Source organism: Pan troglodytes, chromosome 6 (genome assembly GCF_028858775.2).
Source record: "Pan troglodytes isolate AG18354 chromosome 6, NHGRI_mPanTro3-v2.0_pri, whole genome shotgun sequence".
Taxonomy (NCBI): Eukaryota; Metazoa; Chordata; class Mammalia; order Primates; family Hominidae; genus Pan; species Pan troglodytes.
In genome coordinates this window covers 92,100,046-92,122,500 of record NC_072404.2, presented here as the reverse complement: position 1 = coordinate 92,122,500, position 22,455 = coordinate 92,100,046, and the positions used below count along the sequence as shown (strand labels likewise).

The window sequence follows — 22,455 nt, the reverse complement described above, 5'->3', positions numbered from 1 at the left end:
AAGAACTTAACAAATTCTATCTTAGGAATTCTCTTTATAACTCTTTAATCATAGTACGTGTTAGTGAATACTGGACTCAAACATTTATAGTCATTTGTTAGATACATAGGAAAAAAAGGGATCTGAATAAGGGAGCTAGCTAGTGGCTCCATTTTCATACAATTTTCATTGTATAAGCAGGCTAATTTATCCAAGCTGAACTTAGGAGATCTTACAATCATGGTATTTTTATTTTATAATAAAATCTAACCTACTGTAGAATAAAATAGTTACATTCTCCTTCCCTCTTTCAAACACACGGTAACTAGGATAAACCTTTAAAAAAATACAGTTCTTCATTCCTTCTATGTTGTCCTACACGTAAAATGTTCTGTAGAAGTAAGCAACTTTGTTCAGAAAACATATTTCTGGGAATTAAATTTAAAACATATCAGCGGCTTTAATATAGCCTTTGTAAAACAATGATATACCAGAAGATAAAATTCAATGCAAATAAGATTATCAGAATTGTTTTTTTAAAAAATCGAGTGGCTTGCTTTGCTACTCAAGGATATAGTATGCAGAAAAGAAAAGCACTAATTATAGGTAATTCTTGAGTACCAGAGTCAGAAGGCCTTTGATCTTTTAGAGGAGAGATACAATTTCAGCATGTTAGGTAAAATTATTAAAGACTCCAGGGTAATGTTAATACACCTCATTGGAAATTATAGAAAAAGATTAGTGAACAGGACAAATTATAGAGAGCTGACTTTCTCTAATAGATTCAGCAAAGTGAAAAATGTCCTTTTTTTTTTTAGAAATTTCTATTAAAATCTACTGAATATTTGAATACAAGATCTTATTGGTTTTTTGTTTACTCTGAATGAACTGAGCAATTAACCTTATGTTTTCTAGGCATAAATTGTCAAGTGCTTCTAATGGTCTTCCACTGCATCAAAAATTTTGGAAGAAAACAGATAATTGAGTGAGATGATGGGTTTATTTCTTAGCATGATTTAAACATTCCATATTATAAACACATACCAAACATCACATTGTACTCCATGAATATCTAGAATTATTATTTGTCAATTGAAAATCTAATTTTTAAAAAAGAATAAGGGAATATGGAGAAATAAAAAGAATTAATGCTTATTGAGTAATTATCACTTCAGGGATTGTACTAACAATTTACCTTTGTAATTTTGGCATTTGAAAAAGATCATCACTTTCATCACCTAGGCTTGAAACTGGTAGAATAGAAACAATAAAAGGAAGGAAAATCAAATTACACTTGTGGGAATATACATCACTACTTTGGCTATTAACAGTTAGTAGGGCATTAATAAGACTTTCCATAATGACTGGGTTTGAAAACTAAGTAAACCAACACAATTATTTACAGCAGAAGATTTAATGACTTGCCTGCCATCTCATGGGGCTAGAAGCCAGAATTCCTGGTTTTTAAAATCTGTCTTAGAGTTTTTATAGATTTGGAATAAGTGATGGGACCTAGGTAACAAATTATGAGGTGATAGACTCTCACGGCTAAATATGCATCTTATCAGACACCAATTCAGACTTCATTAGCTAGCACCAGTGACCTACATCATTGCTATGTGGTATTTATTAGTGAAAATTTGCAAATACAGTGTAATGGGATGAGAATTTTGTTCACTCTGCTTTTTTTCTTACGCAGACTTTTCGTTTACAAGGTATCATTCTTTCCTTCTTTTCTCTTCCACATTGTATTCATTTCCAGTTACTTAAAACTTGCCTCTAAAGAGACTTTTGCCTAAAATGGTCTTGCACTGGCAACAACTGCTGAGGTTGCAATAGAATTGTTAGAATTCTGAGAGACAGTAAACTCACTTTATACTATGTCCAGTTAAGTGGTACAGACACCAATAATGTAATAAAAAAGAAATATCTTCTCAATTAATAGTCACTTTTCATGTTTTAGCAATTTCACATAATGATGAATATTTCAAAAAAAAGCATTGCTGTGTTTATTGTTTAATCTAAACAATTTTCATAATTGACCTATGTGCCTATGTAGACAATAACTTCTGGAAGACATCTTCCGTTGTTTAAACAATTTAAAGAGTTGCTTACTATGCCATCTCCTCTTTCTAAAGTCCAGTATGTGACTAAAAGAAAAAAGCAAAATAGCCTCTGTAAACTCTTTTATTCTGATACTGTGTTACAAAAATGTTTTAAAGCGAATATTCCCATGAAGTCAGTGTTTTCGCAATCTTATTCACAGAAAATCTGAAGTAGCCATGAGAGAATGGAGCCTTAGACTTAAAATTAGAAGATCTAGATTAAAGTTCAGCCAGGGCCATTTAATGACTTGGCAAGTTACTTGAAATACCCAAACCACTTTTTTCTCATGTGTAAAATAGAAATTATACCAATCTATTTCTTTTGGTGAAATGATGATTGTATTCTGTTAATCGTAATGTTTTCTACAAATGCAAATCAGATAGCTAGAGATAGAGGTATGTATAAAAATGTATGCATATAGATATCACATATATGTATTTTTCAAAGATAAAATATATATATAATTTTTATCTGAGAAAATTCAAAAGTGAGAAGGCCATTGTATTTATTAATTGAGAATAAAGCACCAGAAAGTGATTTAAGAACTACTGTGGAAGATAAAAATAAGCCAATTTGACAGTTACATTAGTAGAAACACTTTAGCTAAAGAGAAAGCAAGAATCAATTTTGTTAAAGTAGAATTAAAATATTCATGTTCATCAAAAAAATGATTATATTTTAAATTTAATTGTCTTTTAAGGAAAAAATGAATGAGTTAATTTCAATAAATATTTTAGCCATATTACTTTATTAAAAATTTTCACGAAGTTTAAGAGACAAAATTTAAAATATTGAGGTTGAATAATTATACATTTTAATACTTTTTTTTTTTTTTGAGACAGAGTCTCACTCTGTCACCCAAGCTGGAATGCAGTGGCATGATCCTGGCTCACTACAACCTCTGCCTCCCAGGTTCAGGCAATTCTCGTGCCTCAGTCTCCCGAGGAGCTGGGATTACAGGCTCGCGCCACCATGCCCGGCTAATTTTTGTATTTTTAGTAAAGACGGGTTTTTGCCATGTTGGCCAGGCTGGTCTCGAACTCCTGTCCTCAAATGATCCATCCAGTTGTGCCTCCCAAACTGCTGGGATTACAGGTGTGAGCCACCGTCCCCAGCCTAATACTATATTTTAATTTTAAATGTTATCAGTTGATTCTCTGTTTTAAATTGTAAGTAAATTAGTTCTCTTCCACTTTCTTATTTTATTAATTGTCTGGATTTCATCTTCAAGTCCTTCCTCCCTCCCTGTCTCTTTCTCCCTTCCCTCCCTCCCTCCTTTTTGCCTTTCTTTCCTTCTTTCTTTCACTCAATCATTGCTGTATCCTCTGCCATAGTCTTATATATTTCAGAATGACTTTCTTTTATACATCGATATATCTTTCAGAGAACGTATTTCTTTTTCTCCTGAATCCTTTTAAGAATGATTCCTATATTCTTGAAGTATAATATTAAATGGGATATATCAGTGTATCAACTCATCAATATTTCCAGGCATATAGGGTGCTCTTTTGGTCCACAGATTTATTCTTCTGTTATTTGGGAGAAATAATTTGATATTTTTAAATAGATATTATTTTCTATTCTGTTGAATTTACTTTTTCTGAGAAACGATTATATGTATCATAGTTTTCTTCTCTATACCTCAATCCTTGTTCTCTACCTTTATTCTCTATGTTCTCTATATTATCTTAATTCTTTCTTTCCTCCATGTCAATAATCTTAATTTCTATCTTATCTCATTTTGTTCCATGATGTTTCTACTTCACTAATAGTTTTAAAATGTGATTATTAGTGTTCTTAGATCTGGCATCTCCATTTTCACCTCATATATTATTTTGTCATCTCATTTTTAACCACGACTTCTACATCCTCCATCCCTTCCTCTTCTCCTCCCTGTTCTTAAGTTGTAGATTTGTGCCACATTATAGGATAAATATCTTCTCTAGAGTAGGATTAATTTTTATTCTTTTAATACAACCAAAGAAGCATAAGTTTCAGGACACCAGGAGACCTGAAGGCTGGTCAAAGCATTTTCTAATGCCATTTCACTCTTTATCCAAACCAAATTATAAAACATCATCACATGTCCTCTGTGTGTGTGATGGTTTTTTGTTGTTTGTTTGTTTTTTGTTTATTTGTTTGTTTGTTTTGTTCAAAGGCTCAAGCAGATCTGGAGCTGCTGCCCAACCTGCAAACACGGAGGATTTTGCCTCCATCCACGTATTTGCTTCAAAAGACAAAAGCATTACAAACCTGTAAAAGGTCAGATATAAGAGGTAGCAATGGACCCACAATTAACGCAACCACCTGCTTTGAGACAACCTCAGCAAGCACGTCCTTTCTTCCTTTAGTAGCAAAGAACAAGCTCGTTCAATCTTTGAACAGAGAGAAACTTATAAAAAAAATTTCACAAGTATCACACTGTGAAGCCTGTGAAGTTAAGCATTCCAAGAAAGAAACAAGCAATGTGATGACTTGAGAACTTCAATTAGCAAGTTTTTAATTCCACTTTTCTCCCCAAGTGAGAAGGTGAAAAACAACAAATTTCACATATGCAGTGTGTTGAGCTTTTAGGCCTATAATGGAAGACTATGACCTATAAAAGTGAATTTCTCCCAGATAAAATTTGTCTTGCTGTTCTATTTCATCATGATCATTAGTGTGATCAATTCTATTCACAACTGCTATTGACTCCAAATAGCAAGAGAGAATTTTCCTTGACTCCCTCCCTTCCATGTTAGAAACCTCTTTTTCCTTCCCTCCCAGGTATGGTTTGAGAGATTGAGGAGTAGCTATCTACTTTTCTATGGCTTTAAAGGAAAGAGTGAGAGGTGCCTGATAGATAGATTTGCCACCTTATTTAACTAGGTTTTTTGCTACCTCTTTTACCATTTGATTAAATGTTTTCTGTCAGTGTTCACTCAACCAAGCAGAGGTGCATGTTATTCCTATGAAAAGATATACTAAGCTTTACATATTTCTCCTACTTTACCTTGGAGCTCCAGTAATGGGGAGGCATGTCTGTTTTTCCTGATTCTACTGAGACTCTTGAATCTTCATAGTGATAAGCCAAGGCTGCCACTCTCAAAGGTTTATTTTGATTTTTTCCTAGGGCTAGCTACTCTCATTGTTCATCTACTTCCCTAAGATGGGGGATTTAGTAATAATTCTCAGGGTTTTGTCAATTCATTTCTCTTTTCCTGACAAGATTTTGTGATATCTGTTGTACTCAAGAATGCTGCTGACTTGTACCTTACCAGAAACTGCCTTTTCATTCCTAGACATCACTTCTTTGGGTTTTCTGTCCGGAGACTATAACCTATTCCTTGCTTCGTTGGTACTGGTTAACACTTTCCTACATTTTACTTTTTTTTCTCCCCCCCTAACTTCTCTAGATATTGAAAAAGGGAGATCTTAAGATCTGATTCATTTTCTCATTTTTATTTTAGAGATCCTTTATTTTCCTGTGAAGCTCCTTTTAAAAAAAGATAGATTTTTAATGGACTTGTTTATGATTATTTAAAATGGTTAAGTGACCAGAACTGAATTTGCCCTCACAAATTCAAAGAAACATATAAGGTGAGATTTGTAGTTTCCCATCTGTCAAGAATGTATAAACAAAATGTGAGCCAATTAGTATTAGGGTATATTCATGACACCAGACATTTTATACCAAATCTTTGAGAGGAGAGTAGTGTTACAGTTAAGAGAACACATGTCATTTCTAAATAGTAATGTTAAGAAGCCACATGACATTAACTAAATTCACTATTAATTTTTCTATTTTGTTGGTGGGTTTTTCAAAGTACCAGAATTTTGATTTATTAATTTTATCTACTTTTGTTCTGTTCCCTACTTTATTAATTTTAGTGGACATCTTTATTATTTCCTTCCTTGTACTTACTTTTATTTTATTTTGTTGTTCCTTTCTAGATTTTGAGTTGGAATTTAAACCAATTGTATTTTTTATTTTTTTATTGATAGCAGATAGAAGAATATGTGTATTTTCTAATCATTACTTGAAATGATACAGGAGTTTAAAGCTATTTATTTTCATGTGATCATTTCTTTAACTCTTACAGATTCTGATATATAGTGTTTTATTACCATTATTTTTCAGAACTTCTGTATTTTTTCATATATTTTTCCATTCACCCAAAAGTTGGTTAGTTGAAAGCCATTGAGTGTATTATCACATAATTTGATAATAGCTTCATTTTATAGAACCCACTAATGTCTTCTTTGTAACTCAATATATGATCAGTTTTTGAATATGTTCCATAGATGATTAAGAAAAAGTATATTCATTATGATCAGGGTATAGTGTTTGATACATATCCGTGAGATCTACTTTATTGATTATAGTGTCTCAATATTTTATCTAGTTTTTTAGTTCACTTGCCTTGTCTTACACTGTTAATATTGCATTATTATCATCTTTACTCCTCCTCAAATCCTCTATATTCTTGCATCTTACTTTGTAGTTTCAACTTTACATAAGTGGTACACGGATATTGATAACTGTTGTGTCTTCATCATGATTTATGGATTTCTAGTTTCATACAGTGTCTTTCTTTGTCTTGTTTGCTGCATTTTGGCCTGAATTCTGTTTTATCTGATAATAAGATCTCAACCTCTGCACTCTTATTGATTCCATATGCCTGACATACTTGCCAATATCTGTATTTTTTACTGTTTGGAATAAAACCAGATTTTAGTTGTATTTCTTGTACATAGTATAGAACTAGGCTTTGCTTTGTGAGCCAATCTGAAACAATTTTTAAAATAGACTAGCTAAAACTTACTCATGTTTAGTGATATAATAGATATGCTTAATCTCAACTCTGCATTTTATTTTATAATCATTGTGTATATTATGTCATATTGATGATATTTCTCCACTTGGCCTCTGGGTTTTTAAATTTTCTTTTGGAATTAAGAAAGCTTTGTATCTTTGTTCTAAAGGTTTTCCTTTTATTTATAGTTTTTATAATGTCTAACTCCTGTTCCTCTTACATGACCATTGACTGCCTGGTTTGTTAGTTTTAAATGGCATCCTTTGTTACCTATTACCTATACAAAAATCAGTAATCCCATTCTGCTTTCCTCTTTCTCTCTCCCTTCTTTATTCATTAATTTTTAGTTTCATACTTTATACTTTGTCATAAATATGACATTTCCATACTATTCTTCCACCAACCTATGTACTGCTCAATCTTAGTTCTACAATTAATTATATTGAATAATTACCATCAGTCCCTTTGCTGAAGTTTCTCTAGTTGTCTCTTTCATTTGATGAAATTTATCTTATGTATTTCTCAGAGAGTCAAACTTTGTGAAGCATTCCCTGAGTTCTTTCATGCTTAAAATTGTAGGCTTGATAGTTGAAAGACAGGTTAGCTGGATATAAAATCTTTTATTTATGCTTAGAGTTTCTTGAAAGTAAACATCTCTCTACTATGAACTATCTCTAATCATTGGCTCATGAATTATTATTTAACTCTGGAAGATTTGTATTTTAGTTTATAAAACTTATAGAAGATAATTTTGTCAATTTTTGGACTACAGTATTAGTTTTTTGACAGAGGAAGAGAGCGAGGAGAGATATGTTATAGGTATTTTTCCACATGTAAGGGTATATCTGGACTTACAAATTTTAAGTTAATTTCATCAAACAGTTGCTTAATCCAGAAAAGAATACATCTATCAATTATATCCCCAAAATGTGACAAAATTAAATCAAAATGATCAAATAACTACAGCCTAATATTTTTACAACTTTACTCACAGTGTTTTGTTATTTCATTTTCTTTCAAAAATTACTCAACTATACTCTATAACACTGGTTCTCGAAATGTGGTTCACAGACCTCCATGGTTCCGCGAGATTTTTAAGTTCATGAAGTCAAAATTATTTTCAAAATATGCTGAAATTACTTACCTTTTTCACTTGGTTGATATTTATATTGGTAGTGCAAAGTAATAGTGCATGAAAGTGCTAGGGACTTATTTCCTATTAAGGCAGTGGCAAGAAACTATGCTAGTAGACACTTTATTTATTTACCAACATGCTCTTACAGGGAAAAAAATGCCAGTTTCACTTAAGGGTATCCTCGATGAATCAGTTCAACTGTTTAAAAATCTAAATCCTTCAGTGCATTTCTTTCTAATATTCATATGACTAAATAGGAAAAATTCTTAAAGTGCTTATGCCACATACCAAAATACAATGGTTGACTTAAGAAGTCTGAGGCTCCAGTGAGCCATGATCGGGCCACTACACTTCAGCCTGAGCGACAGAGTGAGACCCTATCTCTAAAAGGAAAAAAGAGGTGAGGTACAGTATGGCTCATGTCTGTAATCCCAGCACTTTGTAAGGCCAAGGCAGGAGGATTGCTTAAGGCCATGAGTTTGAGACCAGCCTAGGCAACATAGCAAGACTCCATCTCTACAGAAGGAAGAAGAAAGAAAGAAATGAAAGAGAGCGAAAGAAAGAGAATGCAGTTGTCCTCTATTAAGCCATGCACTAATGAAATTTGAAAAAATATAAAACAGTACCTCTTTTTTTTTGGTTTGGAAAATATGATTATGTTCTTTAAAACATTTTCATTAAAGCAGTTATTGTCATTTGATTTGATTAATAAATATTTTTAAATATCTACTTTTCCATTTTAATTAAAAATTAGAAATTTTATATTTCTAATATTGGTAGTTATCCACATAAACAAAGGTTCTTTGAAGACTGTCAATTTTTTTTGAGTGTAAAGAATTCCTGAGATCAAAATGTTTGAGAATAAATTATCTACAGCCATGTTTAAAGACCTTTAATGGATTCCTAGAGATCTAAACAGAAAAACCAAATTCTTAACATGGCTTCAATTTACAATATGTTACTATCACATAGGCATTTATTTCTCATGTTATATTTCCTTTTGAGAACACACTGTTCCTTCTCTCTGGAATGTCCTTCCTAATCCATCTCACCTAATTAACTCTCATCCTTCTGGTTTCAGCTTAAGCAGCACCTCCCTAAGCATCTGCTCCTTTGTTTTAGCCTCCATTGAAACCATACTTCTATACTTCAGAACCTTTCCTCTTTTTATAATTATATATTTATTGATGAAAATATTTGATGAATGGTTTTCTTCCCAATAGGTAGAAAAAGCATGAAACCAATAAGCACGCACGTTTTGGCTTATCATTAAATTCACTCTTCCTAATGGAGTGCTTAGCACAGAGTAGGGTTGGAAATAAAATATTTGTTGGAGATTGAATAAGTGAATTAATGCATGAATTGATATAGAGTCATATCTCTTGATAGAGTCATATCTATATGAATTGATACAGTCATATCTATTACTTCTTTTGCCTTAAAGTCTACAGTTGAGTAAAATTTATCTACATGCATTTCTTCATACCTCCCTTGTTGCTAAGCTATCATTATATCTAACATACTTTGGTGTAAGCATCTGTGTATTTATCAGTCTACCCATAAGATTGTTCACTCTTTACAGGCTTTAAGGGCATGGACTGTATTTTATTCATATCTGAATAAATGAATCTGTGATAAATTTTGTGTATTTTATTCATCTGTGAATTAATTTATTCACCTGTGAATAAATATACAGATGAATAAAATACAGTCATAAGATATTTAGCACTTAGGATGTCATAAGATACTTAGCACTTGATAAAGAGTAAATGAATGTATGAATGAATTATTGAACTAAACATTTCATATATGGCATTACATACTTCTTTACATTTTTATTAAATTCTCCCAGCTAAAACTCAGGTAATGGGAGAAATCAAGATTGCACTGAAGAAGGAAATGAAGACAGATGGTGAACAACTAATAGTTGAAATTCTCCAATGCAGAAATATTACATACAAATTTAAGTCTCCTGATCATCTACCAGGTATCTAATTCTATTATAATCATCAATATATCTAGAATTTTTTAGGGATGTGTCTTACATATTCTGGAAAATGTTAACTAAAATTTGAACTGTACACCAAATATGTCAGAAAAATAACTGATTAACATATGTAACAAGTTGTTTTCTTTCAGTTTTTAGCTAGATATATTAACATATACATTATAGTGTTATATTCATTAGACAACAGAAGGACAATTTTAAATTGTTAAGAAAAATAGATATGTCAGTTAGGTGTAGTCGCTCCTGCCTGTAGTCCCTCTATGTAGAAGACTGAAGCAGAAAGATCACTTGAGCCCAGGAGTTTGAAGTTAAGTGAGTTATCTGGCCACTGCATCCCAGACTGGTGACAGAGTAAGACCCTGTCTCAAAACAAACAAACAAAAAAAAGACGTATCTTTTAATCATTTTATATTATCTGAAACAAATTGTTTACAATCTGCTGGCTTTGTGCAAAATGTAACAAGAACTCTCAGTATACAGTTATAATTCTTTCAATAGAAATTTATATGATTGATGGAATTTAATGGGCTGAATTCTTATTTTCAGATTTATATGTGAAAATATATGTGATGAATATTTCTACCCAAAAAAAGGTGATCAAGAAAAAAACAAGAGTATGCAGACATGATCGAGAGCCTTCATTCAATGAAACTTTTCGATTCAGTCTAAGTCCTGCAGGACATTCTCTTCAGGTAGCTCTGTATTATGTAGTTGATATTTAAAACTTCTCATTCATATTGTATTTATTTTTATTCCATTATTCAATATTTATATACTGATCATACACTATATGACATTTGAGAAGTTAACTAATTTTCAGCAGTATCTCCCCAGGAATCTTGTAGAATTCCACAGCCCACTCACCCCATCCAATCAGCTGCCAAGCCTTCTCTACCCTGTCTGCAGAGTTTATTTTACATAGATTCTTCTTATTTCCATGCTTACTGCCACTAAAACTTTTTGGGCCCCCATTTTTGTTATTCAAATCATTTCATCTGTTTACCTGGCCTATTGTCATTTATGTCTAATCCCTTTAGTTCATTTCATCACAGCACTGCCAGAGTTACATTTTAAAACCCTAGTTTACATTAAAGCTCTTCAATTACTCACCATTATCTTGAATCATTCAGAGTCCTCCAAAGTGAGTTTTAATTGTATTGACTTAGTCTCAGCTCCTTGGATACTTTTCCACTCACTTAATACTCCAAGTCACAATAGACTGTTTTCAAGTCATGTTAAGCCTCCAATCCTTTCCTCATATTTTTTCTCCCCTTCAAAGTTCCCTTTTCCAACTCTCGCCATCTATCACAATACTCCACATCTTTCATCTCCTTACTGATGACCCTGGGTATAATTCATCTTACCTTATTCACCAAGCATTTTGCTTCTATTATTAGGCTATCAATCCCAGTCTGTCTTGTAACAATATCTGTACTTACCTGTCACTGCTTCTATGCTATCTATCAGTTTCTCTAGGGCAAGGCCTAATTTTCATTGCCTACAGCCTGCACAATGCTTTGCACATAGTACGTCTTTAGTGGATATAGAGACAAGGAATAAAAGTAGAAATGGGGGAATGAGAAAAGAGAAAAAAATATAGGAAGAGACCATGGTACAGGAAATTAAAGGTTTGAATTAGAGACAAAGATAAAAGATATTACAAAGCAAAAATGTATTGAGAAGATTAACTGATATTAGACTGGAAGGGAATAAAAATGTGAAATGACACTCTGAAGTCTGTGTCAACAAATGTATTATTTCACAGAGATTACGTAGTCAGGGAATTTGGAATAGAGAAAGACCAAAAGTTTGTCTGAAATGAATTTGATAAGAAGGCAGAGATTCGAGTGAAAATATACAATGTCACTTGAAATCCCTGAACCAGAAACCAGAAGAGATAGTCATATCTGGAAGTACAAATTTTGAAGTCAGAAGCATAAAAGTTTTCGCCAGGAATAAGGGTAAATTATATAACCAAAGGAGATTCTGAAGCGAAAAAGAGAATAAAATTATAAGGATTACTGCTTAGCTCCACTGAATGCTCTCTACCTTTCCTTCAACTCATCTTTAAAATGAAAAAAAAAAATTCTCTAGTTTGAGACCCTTGTCTCATATGACTTCAGAAAACAGCTTGGACGTACATACTATAGTAAAATCACCATAAAATTTAATACTAAATATAAACAATGCTCTGTGAAGTTATATTTATTTATTCAGAATACAGATAATCTTTTATTTGATTTGGATTTGTGTAAACTAGTAAAAAATTATTTGGCAAAGTTATTTTGTGAAACTTTCCATCAGTTTAAGCATAAACTTAGAATTAGCTAGTTACACATTTCTTACCTAGTATTCTCACATTCTTCAGAATGTGTCTTTTCCTTTGCGGAATAATACAAATGTTGATGTGAATTAATTTATATTACATGCAAATCTTTTGAGAACACCTTGGTTATCAGTTCTCCTGCAAGTATGTCTGCTACTTCTACTCAGCGTCACCCTCTTTTGTGCTATTTCTTTGATGATTAAATGTCCTTAAAAGAGGTTGAAAACTATACACATGTATATGTGTATAAATTAAATATGTTTATTTTTGGCTATTTTTTCTAGATTTTACTTTTCTCCAATGGAGGGAAGTTTATGAAAAAGACCTTGATTGGTGAAGCCTGTATCTGGCTTGACAAAGTGGATCTCAGAAAAAGAATAGTCAACTGGCACAAACTTTTGGTCAGTCCTACTCAAACGCATTGAAGAAACATGTCTTCTCAGGGTATAGAAACTGCTCTAAATAGCCTCACATCAAGACTATAGTTGAATACTATTGTACAAAGCTAAGTTTTGAGAGGCAAACATAAGAGTGGGAACAACAGGCAAAAACATACTTAAGACCTTGTACATTTATTGTTGTGGATCACACAAAGATATTCAACTGAAAAAGTTCACATACTGAAAACAAGAAGAATGGAGTTCTGAGACCTTGAATTTCCCATGGCTGTGAAGAGAAACTGTGAAACAAATTTCGATTACTTAAGACAATAATCTTTGAGTAGAGTTGAGCTATAGCTTAAGACAGAGGCTCAAAGATTAATGTGGTTTTCATGCAGCACAAAGGTAATTCTTTATGCAAAGAAGCCTTGGTTGAAAGGAAAGAACTGATGTAACAAATCTCAGTTTTCAAAACTTCAAAAATCTTCCTTCATCGTCTTCTATTCAGACAACTTGCTGCTTTCAGATTCTGACATAAGATTTACCTACAGTATGTGTCCAGGGCTGGAAGTGAGGTGGCTGTGTTCTTAGGGAAAATGGAAGAGGAGATGTAGAAATTGTGGCCTTCAGGCCATATTTTACCAGTTTTCTCTGTGTCTAAATGTTACAAGCATATACAACACTGACTTTGGAATCCATGTGGTAAAAGCACATTTGTTTCTGTATCATTTGAAACAATGTAGAGTGAAGATAATACTAGGTAGAAATAAAATTGAATTTATCTAGAAATAAAACTATGACTGGCTAACAAAGAAGAATGTTGCCCCATAAAATATTGGAATTTTGGTTGAAACCATCAAAATCTTCATAATTTACCATTAAGCCAAGACATCTTCAGTCTATGTACCAAAGGACCTAGAGTAAACTGATATGTTCTAGGAAGCATGATAACTTACTCTTTGTGAAACTGCAAATAAATGTATTATCCTGCACATTGCCTTTCTCTTGAGCGATGCATTGACAGAGAAAGAAAATTCTTTCTCTGGCAAACAAACCATATTAATCTTGTGACATTGATTAATTAAATGGATCCTCATTTCATAATATTTTATGCTTTTTTCCTTAATGACTTAATTCATTTACTGATTGTATCATGAAAACATGACACTAAACTCGAGTTCTCTCTAGTGCTCTATTTTCTTACTTTAGTGACAGTATCACAGTGATCAAGTTCATCAATGTTGGGAAAATATGTGAAAAGTTAACATTTACCTGAGATTAAAATATACTTTGAGCTATTTTAATAATAATGAATAAAACAACTAATGTCCAAGTCTTAAAATGAAGCACCCTCTTCTCTATCAGCATTATTAATTAAGGAAGTAACGTGAAGTTGTGGAAAACACACTCAGCAGGGAATAAAACCTGTCTTCTGGTCTTAGTTCTATCACTGACTGTGTCACCTGGCACATGTCACTTACACTCACTTTACCCCAGTTTTCTTATCTATAGGATAAAAATAATTATATATTCTTAATCTTCCTAATGAGATGTTGTGATGGTAAATCAATGATCCATGAAAGATGAAAGCACATTTCCAAATATAGTTTTATACACGGAAGTGAGGAATAATTATTACATATCTTTTTAATTCTCAAATTTTATATGTGAAAAACATCATCTAAACCAATGGCAAGGATTGACATGGATAAAAGCAGTAAGCCACAAAACTTATTTTTTATTTAAAATATAAACTTTAACCTGACTAAAGGTGAAGAATTACATGAAAATGCAAATTTTGTTATCCTAAATTAAATTAATAATGCTGGTCTTACCCTATTCCTATATTCTACCCAAAAGAAATAAATCAAATTGCTTCTCAGAGCATTCTGAGCTTAAAACCTGCTGCTTTATTTAAGGGTGAAGTGTTAGTGGAATTAGAGAAAACCAACTCTAGATATTGGTTGGATATTGAATTTTCTTATTTTTAAAGAAAAAATGCTCTAAATTTGAGAGGACTGTAAAGCACTAAAAATAAGAGAATTTCTAATATATCCCAGGAGATATATATATATGACTTCAGAATACAAATTCGATCTTCCCCAAACTGAGAAAGATAACCATAACTTTTCTTCCATTTTTTAATCCCCCTCCACTGATAATACAATGTCATTTACCATTGACATTGCTCTAAAATGAGCATGGGAGAGTGGAATCATCAAAGACATTATATTGCTAGTATTTTATTTTTAGAAACTATTAGATCTGCTGATGGTTGCCATGGATAGTTCCAGCAGAAGCTAGCACTTGAAGAAGCCTATAATCATCACTCATAATTGGGGAAGAAAAGGTCCAAGGAGATCTCCGTCTGACATAAAAAGGCTCTGGTATTTGCCCTTAAAAGAAAACCCTGACTCATCTCTGATCCTCTTTTGCAGCCACTCATATCCATAGGTATGCATGAGAGTTTGTATGACCAGTTAGCTTTCTTCATTCCAGTTGCAATTTCTTTTAGAATAATATAAATGGAGGGATCACCAAAACAAAGATTATCTCTTTGGTAGCTATTTAACCTGAAAGCGTAGGAGTCTTTCCATTATAGAAGCCCCTCTGTTCCAAGGAACTAGCGATGGGGCTAGGTCAATCAGCAGAGTTGACAACAGGGCTTCTTTTTGTGCACCAGCATTCCCCTTCAGAGAGCATAAGATCCTGCCAGTGTGCCAAGTTTGCAGCTGACCAAACTTCTAGGTTGTACTGGAATTATTCTATGCAACACTGATCCTTATATGAATGCATTTCTTCTGAATGATGTTGACTACCCTTCTTACAACAAAACTGTTTCTTTTTTATTGCAAATAGGGCTCTTGGTGTTTTTTACTTTTTTGTACATATCACAGTACATGGTTTTTCACTCTTTAGTTTATTTCATTTTATTGGAATTAACTTTTTTTTATTCTAATACTGACAGAGTTTGTAATCTCTATATAATACGTAATTACTCCAATTACAGCACTTTTACCTTGAAGAGCATCTCAATTTTTCCCACAATTTCATTGAGTCATCAGAGACTGATGTTGCTTCTTGGTTTCAAATTTGGTCCTAAAGAAACTTTCGGCTGTAGAAACAAAAGCACAGAGTGAATTTTTTACAAAAGACAGGGAATATAGAATAGTCATTACAGACACAAATAACCCTAGTAGCAAGAAGTTGGTGTTTTCCCTGTTTTTACTTAAGATTAAGAAGATTTTTGGTGACTCTGAACTCTTTATTTATATTTCAGTTTAAAATATCAAGACTAAGGGGCATCAGTTATCTTTACTCTTTAATATTGCCCATATTTTAATAAATTACACTAATTAAACACATATTTTCAGCATACCAGTGGAATTAATTTTGTGGATCACACACATTTAAATAGTCATATTGTGGGAATATTATAGCTGGTAACCAGCTGATATTGATTCTTATTATAGGAATGACTGTAATGATAGTGGTGGTAGCAGTAGTGATATTAGCGGTGGTGGTGATGTGAAGTAAAATAAAAGTATATATTATATCGTGCCCAATTTATTAGAAATTATTTGATCAATGCTTCATTTCATTAAAATATCATAAAGATGTTTATAGTATTTTTTTACTTTATTATTTAAATCATAACTAACAATATTTTTAAAAACTTATTTTCATTGCTACAATGTCAAATATTCCAAAATCAGCCAACTACAGCTATATATGTGTTATGTGTGACAGAAGTGATCTTCCTTCCCTCTTTTTGAGCTTGGAATGAAAGTGAAAGAAGACTCAATGAATAATTATGAGCTATTTATTTAATAATTACTTGCCTTGGGTGTAATACAGTAATGAATGAGTGAAACAAATATTCTCATTGAATATGATACAATGCTGTTTTCTGTATGTTTCATGTTCTATTATTAAAGGTATCCGTTAGGCCAAAATTATTTAATCAAATTCTTTATCTGATAGGTAGATTGAGAGCATTTTCTTAATGCATTACCTTGTACATAAGTATACACTTGGTAAAGTAGACGAAGTTGAAATATTAATTTCATTTGGCATTCAGCATGTGAATATGATTATTGTTTGATTGTGTCTGTATATTTGTTTGGTGACGTGCTCAGGTGCTCCCACTACTGATTAATGTGTGTGCTAATATCCTAAAAACACATATGAGGTTTAAGAAAAAATTTTCTTGTCTGAAAACATAAACATCTTAATAAAACTGATTTTGAAATAAAAACTAAAGTACTTGAAGATATGTCTTGTTTCTAACTATATGTTGCATGCCATGTTGGTGATTTGCTAATGTGTTTTTTTGTTTGTTTTACCCAAATCCCTTTGGAAAATCTAATGGACAAATGCAAATTCTTGGACTAAGGACTGTATAAATTGACCTGAAAATACATGAGAGTTGCATTTAAAAAAAAAAATGCTTGTAAATCCGTCTTGAGTTTTACTCTATGTAAAAATATGTCTTGGTTTTGTGATTGTATACAAGATGTATCTTGATAACTTATGTAAACTGTGCCGTATAAAGGCTGTTGCCTCAGCCTTACTAATAAATATTGAAAATATCACCTTTGACTTCTTGTGTTTATCAACTTGATAAATTCATCCTTAATATAAAGATAAAACTTTTCAGGACATCTCTGAAAATTGTATCTTAAATATATTCACTCGCCCAGTTTTAAATTTGTATTTCAAATATAGCAGAGATACAGAAAACAGAATTAAACAAATGCATAGCTTCATAAATGATTGTATGTCAGACATTCTTATAACCACCATCCAGGCCAAAAAATTGAACTTTGCCAGCCATCTCATAAGTCTTGCATTCAACTCATCCCTATCACAACTCGTTCCCACCCTTCTAAATGTAACGCTATCCTGATTTAATGATAATAATTTCTTGATTTATCACTCACAGAGCCCACAAAACACTAGTGTAGTTGTCCTGTTCTATTTTTAATATTTTTCTAAGCTTCTTTTAATTTACGTATTCTCCTCCCCCTCTCTTCTTTTTCAGTGAATCGCCTTTAAAAAAAAAAAAAAAAAAGAAAAGAAAAAAACTTGGTCTTTGCACCTGTAGGATTCCTCGCAAACTGGGTTTTGCTCATTGCATACTACAGGGTAGTTAACAAGTTTCTCTGCCTCTGTGTTACTTGTACATTAGTATTTTTTTCAATATGCTTGGTCCAAATCATGTCCAATTTCTTTATCACAAGTCAGTCTTGTATTCTTGGACTGGGAGGCACATATGTCTGGTGGTCTCTTACTTTGTCCTGCTCGTGGCCACTGATGCTCAATCCCTAGAATAGATTTATTAATTAATTAAATGTTGCAAAATGATAATATTATATATCAATCATTATTTCTTCTTGAAATATTTAGAAAAATATAAACTTCTTTTGAGTCAATATTTGCTTACCCCATGTTACAGTCTGTACAAGAAATCTCGGATAAAGGCAGAGAAAGCTGGACAATTTCCCTTTATCTGTTTACTGTATTTCAAAATAACAGATAGTTCCCTACCACCCCCCAAAAATAACCAATTCCTTTTTCTTTTTATGTTTAGTGTCATTATAAAACCAAAGATTGAAACATATTTGATATGTTTTAATTCTTTGAAGCTATTATTCATATTAATGCTTGGATTTACCCTTTTTGGCCAGTTAGGGCATGTCCGAGGGGGATTACATGTTTACTATATTCTTTGATACTCTCTTGCTATAGCAAGTAAGTTACCTATCATTTTTTAACCTTAAAACAGTGTAAAAAACTAGTTGGTTTAAATTTTTATTTTTTATCTATTCATCTCTCTGCAATAATTAAATTTAGGAATGTATCACACTGATTGATCAAATTTTATGTATTATACTTCTGGTAAACTTTTAAGGGCATTCTTAGGTGAAGTATATATTGGAGTTTTTTTTAAGATAATGCCAGATCTAAAGAGTTATAAATAGATGAATGGTTTAAAAGTTTGGCTTTTTGACTATTTATTTTCTAGGTATTAAAAGCTGAAAATGCCTCAAACTACAGTCTAAAGATCTTGAAGATTGAGACAAAATAGTTATCTATTAAAAGATAATGATGAAAGTATAATTGCAAAAATTTTGAAATCTTTCCTTCCTGTATAACAATTCCAAAAAAATTGTTTTTTCATTTTGATGTTTTTACTTTTTTGTATTATCATATTTTTTATTTTATTATTTATGAAATGAAGGAAGAGTTTCATGGATTATTTATAAGAAAACAATCTTCCAAAATTTGATTATTTGAAAAGATTAATAAAATGAAAAAATCCATGCCAATCAAAAGAGAAAACCAAGTTACCATAATCAGATATGAGAAATTTTCATGGATGTCAAGATATCTACCTGATAATGAAAAAAACCAATCCAGCAATGTATAAAAATGATAAGAATCATGATCAAGTTAAATTATACTATTTACATAAGAGTATTTTAATATTGGGAAATGAATTAATGAAATCTACCACATTAATATGCTAAAGTAAAAGAATGATAAGGTACTGTGATATATTTGAAGAAATTAAAAATTCATTCATAATAAAAACATTATAACACACTTGGAATGGAATGGTACTCTTTAAATCTAATGAATTGTATCTATGTATAAAACTTGGTGAATGGCTTTTCTTTTGAGACCAGAAACAAAACAAGTATGCCTATTTTATCATTTCTATTTAATATTGTATCAAAGATCCCAGTCATGTATCAAGGCAAGGAAAAAAATACAAATAATTGAACAAGAAGTAGAAAGGAAAAGAAAATTATAATTATTTGTAGATTATATGTCTTTATGCCTAGAAAATCCAAACACTCAACAATTTTCTTTAGAATATACAAGTGAATTTGTCAATTCTACTAGATGCAAATGAAATTGTTAAAACATAATTTTTATTATCATCAAAGGTATCAAATGCTTAGGAATAAATTAACAAAGAGGTTCAAGACCTCTACAAAGAATGTTGTTAAGATAATACATTAAACAAGACCTGAACACCATGTTCATTGATTGAAAAAGTTGAATATTGTAGTGGTACTCAACTCTTCCCAAATCACAAATGCAACCACATTTTTTGTTTCTTTTCTTTTTTTTTTTTTTTTTTTTTTTTTTGAGACGGAGTCTCGCACTGTCGGCCAAGCTGGAATGTAGTGGTGCGATCTCGGCTCACTGCAACCTCCGCCTCCCGGGTTCAAGCGATTCTCCTGCGCCAGCCTCCCAAGGAGCTGGGATTACAGGTGCACACCACTACGCCCGGCTAATTTTTGTATTTTAGTAGAGTTGGGATTTCACTATGTTGGTCAGGCTGGTTTCGAACTCTTGACCTCGTGATCCGCCTGCCTCAGCCTCCCAAAGTGCTGGGATTACAGGCGTGAGCCACTGCGCCCAGCCCAATGCAACCACATTTTTAAATATATGTGAAATTTCACAAGAAGATTACAAATTTATGTTGATGCACAAAATGCCAAGAAAGTCAAAGCATATTTGAAGAGGAAGAACAAGATTGAAAACTATTTTCTAATAGTTATCAAGACTCATAAAAGTACACAAGTTACACTCTAGACAATCCTAAGGAATAAAAAAAAAAGGACCAAAGTTAAAAGAGTATAGTACTGACACAGGATAGATAAATTGAACAACAGAACAAAATAGTGAGACCAGCAGACTAACACACAAATATATATAACACAGGAGGCAAAATAGATCTGCAATAAAATCATGAAATTTTAATGAATAGTGTGGGTCAATTAACTGCTTGAAAAGATAAAACTGGATTCTATTTCACACAATTAGCGAAAATAAATTGCATTTAATTTTAAAACTTCAATGTGAAAGTCAAATTTATAAAACATTTAGAGGATAATATAGAAAAAATTTTATAAACTCGAGTTATAAAAAATTCTTAAGACAGAAAAATACTAATCAAAAGGCAAACCTGATAAATGCAACTACATAAAAATAAAGACTTCTGTTTCTCATAAATTATAAAAATATTGATAAGAAATGCCACAAAATTCAGAAAGATATTTGTTATCTAAAGCAATTTTAAAAGGACTACTGTCAAGAATACATAAATAAATCAGAGGACAAAGAAATTCAAATGATTAATAAGCGTGCATGGATGCCCAGCCTCATTAGTTTCTGGTTAATTCCAGTTTAAACTACAATGAGACATCATATGCACATTACATTGGTAAAAATATATTCTAGGGAACTCAGACGTTGGCAATGTATTAACAATTCTCATGTAAGCATAAAATGATATAAGCATAAATTGGTACAACCATTTTTTTAAATAGCTTGAAATTACCTTGTACAGTTAAATGCCTTTACAAAGTAAGTGCCTTATAATTGAATAATTTCATTCCTAGATACAGATATCATAAAAATTTTTGAAAATGTGCAGCAGGAGACACGTCCAAGCTTCCACACAGATGGGTTTGGCAACTTACGATTGGTATGTGACCTTGCCTTACCCATCATTAAATATTTTTGATATCATCCTTGCAATCATATTTATATTGGTGTCATTCTTTATAGCCACAAACTCAAAACAACCCAAACATCAATAATAAAATAGGTAAATATTTTACAGTATATTAATGCAACAGAATAACATGAAACAACAAAAATGAACAAACAAGAGCTATACATGTCAATATGAATGAGTTTTATATATATGTGGACAAAAAATATAGTGTGATTCTAATAACTATGAAAATTCAGGGCATGATTATCACAAAAGAAAGGATAGGTTACCTCACAGGGGAATAAGTAGACGTAATTGGCTAAGGGAAGAGAAGGAGGGAAGAATGAAGACTTAAATACTTAAATTCAATGCCTAAGTAAATCCTCTTCCTTCTCCTCTCCCACTCCAAATACATTTGTCATTATCTTCATGACATGACAGGAATTTACAACTGGGAGCAAGGAACCCATTGAAGTTCTCTCTCTCCAGCAAGAGACTAGGAGATAGGGACACTATCTTCCTTGATGACTGCATTTTAAAGGGACGGCTGCATCATCCTTGAGAAAGACCATCCTGGTCTATAAAACTGACTTAAGGCAGGCTTTGAGTCTAGAAGCCTGTCTATACTTTCTGCAAAAGTATTCCTGATTTTAAAAAGGAGGAGGAGGAGGAAAGGTGGAGGAGGAGAGAGAAGGAAGAGGAGGAGGAGGAGGAGGAAGAAGAAGGAGAAGGAGGAAAGAAGAAAGAAGAAGAAGAAGGCTGTCACTGTCATGAGTGTGGTCAAGCTGAGGGAAATGTTAAGACCAAGTTGGTCACATTCTTAACTTCCCAACCACTTGCCACCTCCAACACACACACACACACACACATACACCCCTGAAGTGGAAATAACCTTGAAAGTGAGTTGTCACTAACCTGACCAAAAGCATATTGAAATTGTAAATTTACAATGAATTGAAATCAATTGTAAATTTACAATGAATTGAAATACAAGATGAAAATAAGGTCGGTAAAATCTGTAACCTCTTCTCCAGAAGGTAAACAATCAAAAAGATTGGCCAGTGGTGGAATAGGTTAATTAACACCTACCAAAAGATGTTCACTCTCAAATCTGTGAACAAATAGCTGAGACAATTTACTAATTTGAGAATTTTGTAATTTTTTTTATTTTCATAGATTTAGAGGGTCCAAATGCAGTTTTGTTTCA

At 32.2% G+C, this 22,455-nt stretch overlaps 1 protein-coding gene across 1 annotated transcript in view; it reads left to right on the top strand.

The window, feature by feature from the left end:
- The window catches only part of PCLO (piccolo presynaptic cytomatrix protein), a 412,549-nt gene extending 395,224 nt beyond the window's left edge, over positions 1-17,325 (top strand). Inside the window, exons 23-25 of the mRNA XM_001160384.8 lie at positions 9,869-10,003; positions 10,571-10,716; positions 12,635-17,325. Coding sequence (XP_001160384.5) covers positions 9,869-10,003; positions 10,571-10,716; positions 12,635-12,775 — 422 coding nt within the window. The 3' untranslated portion in view covers positions 12,776-17,325. The remainder of the gene's footprint in view (positions 1-9,868; positions 10,004-10,570; positions 10,717-12,634) is intronic.
- The last annotated feature ends 5,130 nt before the right edge of the window (positions 17,326-22,455 follow it).